Source organism: Amorphotheca resinae, assembly GCF_003019875.1.
Source record: "Amorphotheca resinae ATCC 22711 unplaced genomic scaffold M430scaffold_1, whole genome shotgun sequence".
NCBI classification, from domain to species: domain Eukaryota; kingdom Fungi; phylum Ascomycota; class Leotiomycetes; order Helotiales; family Amorphothecaceae; genus Amorphotheca; species Amorphotheca resinae.
The window spans coordinates 3,590,008-3,599,041 of NW_020194471.1; the positions used below are offsets into that span (position 1 = coordinate 3,590,008).

A 9,034-nucleotide genomic window follows, 5' to 3' on the forward strand; every position below is an offset into this window, starting at 1 on the left:
TATAGCTTAGGATAAGTAAGTTATTTTATACTAATCTTTATACTAATTACTAACTTAAAACTAGAACCTAATAACTATATACTCCTCTTAGTTTAGTAGTAGCTTAAGACTTGTCTCTCTAGCCTTATAGTAATAGCTAGAGACTTACTCTATATTCCTCTTATAAGCGTTAGTATTAAGTACTTCTTTAATTTTTTATATAATATATATAGCTATCGTTATAGCTAACTTAAACCTCTAGCTATCTATACTCTTATATTAGTTTTTTTCTCTTAACTTTAGAAAGAGTAAGGTAATAAGCTTAAAAGGATACTTTCTAATACTATTAATATTAATAGTATAACTAAAGAAGAGATAGAAGCTAAGCTAAAGGAGTAGAAAACATTTATTAACTTACGTCTAAAAGAAGTCGATACGTAAGTAGTAGATTACTATATTAGTAATAAAGAAAGAGAACTAAACCGGCCAGGCTATTAAGTATAAACACTATAGATATAGAGACGCCTTAATACTATTATATATAAGAGGCTCTTATAGGCTCGTTCTATAGCTTAAGATAATACTTAAGTACTCTTTATATCTATATATAAAATACGTAGTATATAAATAGTAGAGCGTAAGAAAAGGAATACTATATAAGATCTATTAATCTATAATCTACTAGAAGACCTTAAGGATAAAGACATTCTTAAGCTAGTAGTTAATAGAGATCGTAATAGCGTAGAGTCGGTTTTACTAACTCTACCTCTAGGATCTAAGCTAGAGACTCTTAGGGGTATTAATACGCTAAGGAAACAGGTATAAGAATTATAAGATAAAAGATCTATTTTAGATTACGTAATAAAGTAGGTAAGGACTTAAGGATAGTAGAGCCTAAGTACTAAAATAAATATATATAAAACTATTTTAATTTATTTATTTTATAATTGTTTAAACTTAGGATAACTATACTAATCTTTATACTAATCTTTATACTAATCTTTATACTAATCTTTATACTAATCTTTATACTAATCTTTATACTAATCTTTATACTAATCCTTATACTAATTAATAATTATAACCTTAGGTATTATGTAAGTATAAAGGTACCTTAGTACCTTAGGATATACTATACCTATAGGTTAGGTCTACCCTATAGGTTAGGTCGTAGATTTATTTAGGGACCTATAGGTTAGGTCTTATTTACTATAACCTACCTTATAGGGTAGGTACCTAACCTATTTAGTAGGGACCTATGGGTTTCTGCGTAGCCTAGGTAGGCAAGTAAGCTGCGGATTGATGCTCAATCCATAATATGGATCAAATCTAATTGCATTGCTACCCCCAAATTGTAAATATATAGCAGCTGAGCACTGCTGAACTGAAGGCCAAGCGGTAGTGACTGGGAGCCATGAGGTGACGACTCCGTCGTTTGTTTCCGGAGGATGGGTGAGTGTTGTCATATCTCGAAGTGCGAGCAACTGCGAGGTTCCAGAAAGAAGTGTAAAGGAAATGGATTATTCAGTAGTCCCTCCAGAATATTGTACAAGTACCTTTTAACAGAGGTCCGTCGGAACACTCGATACTTAACACAGATTTCTCTGGCTAAGCTAACCTGAAGCGACAGCAAAACAAGGTAAACGACCAGACAGGGAGTTGGGACAATGAAACATGTAGCAGGATGTTGGTAATTTCGGCGGCAAGAAGCTCGCCTTGGCACAACGAATCTCTGTAAAGGTAGATCAGGGCTTAAAATAGGCACGGTACTGTTTGGGAATGAACTTCCAGACCGGCGCCTAGAAAGATGTAGAAGGAGAAATTTCATCTGAATCAATATATGCTAATATATCAAAGCCATTGAAACCGTTGCTGTAATCAATACAAGGTGCAAAGGTTCCTGGTTCAAACTACTCTATCACAGGTTTTGAAGCCGCGCTCATGCCCCTTCCCTCGATGCCAATTATGCTTCTACGAGTTCCCTTTCGTGACAAGGAGATCGGTGCTCGCTATGCGACGTTCTGGACACCACTTATCCACCTCGTCCAGACGATCTTTCTGCCACCTTTCAATCTGATGGTAACCCAGAGGAGTGTCGTACCACATTGTCTCGACAGAGAATGTCATCGCCACGTCTATGGGGGGTAGCCGTGCACCTGGACCGCCATTTTCGTAGGCTGGTAGCTCCTTCATCTTCTTGTAAAACCACTGGTCTTCGAATTGGACACTTGGCTCATTTTTATTCTCGGCATGATCAAACTCGGATCTCCAATCCGAAATACTGACAATATCCAGAATCATCGACCGATTGCGTAAGGACAGGCCACCATTAAAGCCTTTGCCATAGCCGAGAGATGGGTCGATTGGTGCACCGACAAAATCGTATTGTAAAAAGTCTTCAACTCGTAGAGCTGAGGTGGAGCATAATATGCTATCCGCCTGAAACAAAAGGACGTGTTCAGCGGGAGCTAATTGCTCCCAGAGCCATGAGGAGGTGAGAAATTCGGATACGCAAAGCTGACTGGTGAACTGTATATTGGGAGGCAGAAACCTGACAGAAAGACGGCGTTCATTGATAGCTCGACGGAAAGGCGCGGACATGGGACTAGCACTTTGTGAAGTGAAGAGAATGACCGGCCAGTTTGGACCCAGAACAGATGAAAAGTGCAAGATCAAAGGTACTAGCTTGTCCAGCGGCCGATCGTCAATGATTACAGCTACGTTCTTTGTGATGGCATTGAACTCCGAATCATGCGGTGTCGACACACTCGAGTTTCCGCCAATACCAAGATGCATAGCAAACCCCGACACTGTGGGTAGTAATAACCTGAGAGACCAAATAATGACGAGAACGAGGATTGCAACAAATGTGAAGGTGTATTTGCGTTGCTGCGAGGACGATGCCATGATGCTGTTTCCTTCGAGCTTCGAATCTTTTAGCATGACTTTGTAGGAGTGAGGATATCATTTGCTTACCTTCATGGAGTCAGCGAAGGAACTTTTTGCAACGTCGTATAAGTAACTTCGTGTGTAGTCAATGAAGTTGCCTTAAGTCGTGCTATTGCTGTCAGTAAAAATCAAACCACATCGCAGACTCGCAGTTGGGGAGTTAACGATGATTCTGTTATATTGGCCCAGGAGATGACAAGCGCCATCCCTTTGGGGGGCCACTTTCATGGCCAGGCTACATTGGACAGAATGTCCTTGGACATAGGCTAAGAAATTGCTGCGCCTTCAGATTGGAGGCTGATTGTCCAAAGCTGACAGTGTTGACCAACAGGCCCCAACACCCTCCATGAGCCTACTGGTCGGGACGCTTCTAAGGAGGCAGCGTCAAGGTTTCGGATAGGGCACGTCTCTCTAAGCCCCGCTTCTGCTGCAAAATTTGATCTGACAAAGACATGGGCCTGTTCCAAATGTTATTTTTATAAGGGCGGTTGTATCAAAAGGATGTTGGTTATCGTCGTCGTTAAGCGCTCGTTGTGCTCGTAGTCTTCAATTGGCTGCGACGACCGAATTCCGAATCACGTGTAATTCATCGCTTACGTGAACTTTTCGCGTTCCCGAAATAGCAAATCCGCATGTACCACCTTGCCTGTTGGAATCCTTCCCAACACTGTCTGTTGAAGCTATTCCCGACATCCGACTATTGCGATCCAGATTCGTCTGATCTATGGTCTCCTCTGTCTACTTCTTCTGAGTTTCTCTCTCTATACTCTATCTCCCGACTTGTCTGGACCCTGGTTCTGAAGATGGAAGTTTTCGAGATCTACTACTTTAATTGGCGGTCACTATCAGTCTATCATACATCCACGTCACTTAGTGCAAGATGAAAGACACGGCGTTGATGTTGGCCGCAAAAGTTTCTCCCAGAATGGTTATGTACGAGAAATCCCAGACTCCCAGTACTAGAGGTTTTCAGCCCTATACTCACGACTCGATTCTCGCGTCATTCTTCAGCATCCGCTGCGTTCATATCATTCAATTGAATACTTTGGATCAAGCAAGTACTGTCTCGATTTGGAAAGTGTCTTCAAGAGAAAAGCCATATTCATTGCAAGAGTTGAAGACTTGAAGTACTCTTATATGTATCCGTCTAGCCCATCGCAAAGCACGCTTACGCTCATCTTCGGCCATCCTTGGACGGACAAAAAGCATGTAATGTTCAAAGACGGAACAAATGGCAGTCAATATCAGAGCCCGAACCTTTCAGACATCCTACTTCATGTGGCTTCCGTATCAGAAGTGAGAAGCTACCGACAACAGTAGGACCAGAGAGTTGATGAATCAGGACATCGAAATCCTGACATGATCTTTTTTCGGGCCTCGGGGTATTGCTTCGGAGTGTTCGTATTTGGGCTTTTGGATTGATAAGTCTCGGTTGGTGGAATTCGAAGGGTGCGTGATAGACTTCCTCGGGAATCCGTGTATTCCAACTCTGATTCTCTGAAGCCGGGATCAAGAACATGCTCTGTTGGCAGTGGTGTTACACATGATTCCCTTTTCTTGATTTGACTGAGAAACACTTAGACCATGTTGTCAGGTTCATGGCGTCAAAAGCCCGCATACTTTTACCTGAGGACCTAAGTTAAAGGGGCTGTTAAAAGGGGCTTGTGGATGCCTTAGGTACCGGGGCAACACAGCCTTGACAACCTCCCGAGCCAACCTTCAGCCTTGCGCTCGCGAGAATCCTACCTCAATAATCCTACCTCAATAAACTGCAACCTCTTGATATCCAACAAATCGACGCGAAGCTGCACACGCCCCCCAAATCCGCATTATGAACTCAACTCCCTCAGTGGGTACTCGGCCTGCAACTTTCCTCTCTCTTCCTCCTGTCGTTCGACATCAAATCTATTGCGACGCCGGCCTCATCCATGACTCCGACATTGATTTCAATAGGCGGGTAAATACTACCTATTGGCCCCCCTCGGCTGACTTCCAAATCTCTTACAATTTGCTCCTGACCTGTCGCACCGTCTATACCGAGACCTCCTACATTATATACTCTACGAACCGATTTTTTATCCGATATAGCGATGCTCAGAGCCTCGAAGCACTCAGAAATTTGACCGCGGATTCCGTCGCACTTTTAACTCAGCTCACAGTTCATCTCAATGTTACTTCATGTGAGAAGGGCCAGGAATGTTGTGAGGTCTGTCGAGGAAAATCGAGCTACTGTCTTAAACATGACAAACCCCTTGGACTTTCATCGAAGACAATCCTTTCTGAATGGCAAACTACAGCTCGTTATATCACAGCTCACATTAAACAGTCCCACCTCAGCCTGCATTTTGTCTGCGATGTTAACGAGCTGAAAGTAGCAATGTATGTGGTTGAGCCCCTCCGCAATACTCCAACGCTCGCAGAGTGTAGCATCCGCTTGGCTCGGCAGCCTGGCCCTCTTCTACGAGATGTGGCTCAGGAGGTGGCAACGCGAGCGATGGGATACCAGGATCGTTGGAATCACGTTGGGTCTGCCTTCCGGTTCTTCGACTTGCCGCAGGAGCTCCGTCTCAAAATCCTAGGATATACCGATCTGGTTACTCCACTCTGTGAGGTTGAATGGAATCCTGAGAGCAACTTCTATCTCCATTACAGCACATGGAGATGTGGCGGACCGAGTATAGGAGGTTTCCCGGAATGCTCCCCAGACTTACACCGTGCCTGCCAGTTTCGAAATTGCTGGCAATACGAACCCTCGAATGTGGGTTGCTTCTGCCGCCGCTATCACGCTGCCTTCTCATCAAAATGCCGTTGCTGGTCTCCACCTACATCTTTATTCCTCGTATGTAAGCAGTTGTCAGTAGATGCCCAAGCGGTCTTCTTCGCCAGAAATCGGTTTATTATCGTCCCCTCGGGAGGGTGTACTCATCCCGCTAAAAGCACTCCCACCCGTCTTGAAGTCTCAATTTTCCTAAGGGACGTTGTGCCTTCGAACGCGCTTCATTTTCTAAAATTCTTAGAAGTTGTCTTTCCGCCATTTTACGACGACTATCTTTGTCCTCATGAGCCCGCGTATCAAGACTGGCTTCAAACCATCGAATACGTGAGAGAGCGACTGGATCTGCCGATGCTCACACTACGTATCTACATGGCTGATTATATCCTTCATGGCGAACTAGTCGCTGATTTCCGGAGTACCATGACTAAAGAACAGGGCATGGCGATCCTCAAGATGTATGCGCGGACTCTAGGACCATTGTCGAAACTACGCGAGAAAGGACTAAGCCGATTCTTCGCGGACCTTGCTTACCCTTTTGCTCACACTCGATTCGGGCTAAGGAATCCGACCTCTGTCCTAGAACGGAGTACAGAATTGCGACAGCGGATTGAGAGACTTGTTATGGGGGATGACTATGATGGAACGCTGCTTGAGACAAAGGAATTAGGAAATAGTCAGTGGTTAGAGGAATCCCTTCGTGATTATATGTCTAGTTAGTTTATCTGTAGCAGCCTCTTGCCTGAGCAATGAAGTGAGACCCTATGGCCGAGTCGATCAAGCATGACACCCTGCCTAAAATCAGCTGGAGACGTTCTATCGACCACGAGTCTTTGATAGTGTCGCGATTGATTGTAGAGGCGGACTGAATTATCCTCGTGTACAAAGCATGCCTGTTAAGAACATTGATTAGAAAAAGGTGAAAAGACCAACTTTTTGAGCCATAGAGTGACTAATCTTGCATTTAATAGTCTAGCTGAAGAGCCTTCTGGGAAAATTTCTGCAAGGGGAAAAAAGGACGGCAGGGCCTACCTACCTAAACGTACATTCAGACGACTGGTGTGTAAATTCAGGTAGGCCTTCAAATTATAGTCCTGCAATTTTATTTGTTAGATGAATCCTTATATATTTTTGCTTTCCTAAATCAAACTTGTCTTCACCCTTATCAACGACTCAATACTAGCCCTCCTATATAACAGTAATCTGTCTCTTATGGTTGGCACCTGGTCCAGGTAACCCAACTGGTGCGCCAGAGTTAGGGTCAACCACCCCAGTATCCCACATCATGGGCGGCTTATTCTTCGGTTGAAGATAAAGAGCTACATGTTTCCTCACGTCAGCAGCTTCTCAGAGAAGTTCCCGTGAAGAACCCGACATACCTTTAGCCAAAATCGTGGGGCAATCAGCAGCCTGGAGCGGTGTATAACCGTTGGCTAGTCGATTTACATTCGTGGAGACGCAAGACTGATAACCACGGATCCGCTTTCCATTGATTATATCAACTATATTCTTCTTACCGCTGGTGGGGCTGACGACTGACGTTTGTAGAGTTAATATTACATGCCGTCGCACATTACACAGTTTTGAATTGATATGGGAAATCACTTACGGCCCCCGTAAACGTGCATGAGCTGTTCACAAGTTAGCTTCCGCAGTTCACTGTCTCTTAGAAGATCAACATATACCTCGTGGAAGATGGTCTCAGAGAGCGGTTTGATGTTATCCAGGGCTGCGAAGTTGGGATGAATACCCTGTGAGTTGATGTCGCGTAGAGAGCGATGATCGTAGCCATCAGAGCCGTCAGTGGGTGGGTTGATCCTCTGAGGCCAAACGTATACATGCGCCTGATCGGAGCAATCTGCCACGTCGGAAGTCATTTGGATTTGATAGCCTGAGCCAGAGTCAGTAGATCCACGAAAGGTACGTAGGTATAGCTAATTGACTGACCAAGAGTCGCATACGACCCTTTTATCCCAGGCAACGTGCCTGGATTACCGGCAGCAACCCTGTACTGGTTAACATGCCGGATTGTGCCGTCCGTGGCCGTATAGGTATAAGCTGTATCCATCCAGCCGTTTCGCGGGTCGGACCATTCAATGTGGTTCTCATCGCAAAAGAATGTGACGTCCAATGGATCGGTGTCGATATTCTGCACTCGGGTGTAGAGTCCTGTAGGAGTCAGTCACATATTATCTGCAGCTTGTGTATGATAATAGGTCCACTCGTGGGTACACACCTCGTAGAGTCGGCACATCGGAAGATATGAATAAAGGTGTAAAGGCAGCAGCTACCGTAGCGTCGCCCGGGAGGAGAAGTTTAGCTAGAGCATCTGGTGTATTATTCAATTAGCAACTTGTTGCGTCTTGGTAAGAATACGACTGCAATTGATCACCCCTTACTTGTAGCCATACTTGTGGCCTCCGTAATGGCACCCTGAATCTTTGCAAAAGACGATGAGTCGCATCGGAGGATTGTGTATGATGCTTCTGCATTTATAGCCCACAATGCCAGAAGCACCCAGTCATAGATGGCCCACCACATGGTACACTGGTAGACGCGATAGGTGTCGGATGCAAAGCTTTGAACAAGTCTACCAAGACTACCAACAAGATTTATGACTCCAATACCTTCAAATAATATAGATCAGAAGTCAGTGGGTTGCGAGAACTTCTGAAGGGGCGGCAGGTGTAGTTTAAATATAAAAAGAGTCGTCTTACGAGGATTCGGAAAGTGCAGTCCTCGATGGCTCCTACACATGGCTAAGTTTATAACACTAGAATAGTAACAAACTTTGGGTGCGGTTGGTAACTGTGCCGCAATCGAATGTTAAGACGGTGTGATGCGGGCCGGCAGACAACTTGGCGCTTCAAACAGGGGCGTCCGGCGTCTAGCTTAGGCGCCCTGGATTACAACTTACAAGGGGTACACTTGCTATTCTTAGGCTTCTACTTCGTCAAATCACATACCTATCTTAAGCCCGAGTTGGTGTTAAAGCAAAAATACTAGAAATACTAGAAATATTATATATATATATATATATATATGTTTAAGAGTGGGGTTGTTTTTGCTATATTGCAATCTTTCTCGGCTTTAGGACTGATTCGATCTTCGTAGTTATTCTTCCAACTCCTTCTAATTCCTTAAGACCAACTCAGCCTTTCCAACTTTTATTCTCCTAGACCTTTCCTAGCTCCTTGAAACCCAACTCGGCCGTCCCAACTGTTGTCCTCCCAAACTTTTCCCGGCTCCTTGAAACCCAACTTGGCCGTCCTGACTCTTGTCCTCCCAAAACCTTTCCCGGCTCCTTGAAACCCAACTTGGCCGTCCTAACTC

At 44.4% G+C, this 9,034-nt stretch overlaps 3 protein-coding genes across 3 annotated transcripts; 1 reads left to right on the plus strand and 2 right to left on the minus strand.

The window, feature by feature from the left end:
• Positions 1-1,805: 1,805 nt before the first annotated feature.
• M430DRAFT_113854 (hypothetical protein) lies at positions 1,806-3,417 on the minus strand. Its single transcript, XM_024861531.1, has 2 exons — positions 2,956-3,417; positions 1,806-2,904 (listed from the first exon to the last, which is right to left on the minus strand). The coding sequence occupies exons 1-2, from the start codon at positions 2,959-2,961 to the stop codon at positions 1,951-1,953; spliced, it is 960 nt and encodes a 319-aa protein (XP_024725799.1). The 5' UTR covers positions 2,962-3,417; the 3' UTR covers positions 1,806-1,950.
• Positions 3,418-4,759: 1,342 nt separating this feature from the next.
• Positions 4,760-6,421, plus strand: M430DRAFT_15498 (hypothetical protein; the record flags this gene model as incomplete). Its single annotated transcript, XM_024863263.1, has 1 exon — positions 4,760-6,421. One exon carries the CDS (start codon positions 4,760-4,762, stop codon positions 6,419-6,421), a length of 1,662 nt encoding a protein of 553 aa, XP_024725800.1.
• A 468-nt stretch (positions 6,422-6,889) lies between these two features.
• M430DRAFT_15499 (hypothetical protein) lies at positions 6,890-8,242 on the minus strand (the record flags this gene model as incomplete). Its single annotated transcript, XM_024863264.1, has 7 exons — positions 6,890-7,020; positions 7,081-7,236; positions 7,311-7,332; positions 7,387-7,592; positions 7,649-7,870; positions 7,938-8,030; positions 8,101-8,242. 7 exons carry the CDS (start codon positions 8,240-8,242, stop codon positions 6,890-6,892), a joined length of 972 nt encoding a protein of 323 aa, XP_024725801.1.
• Between the last annotated feature and the right edge of the window lie 792 nt (positions 8,243-9,034).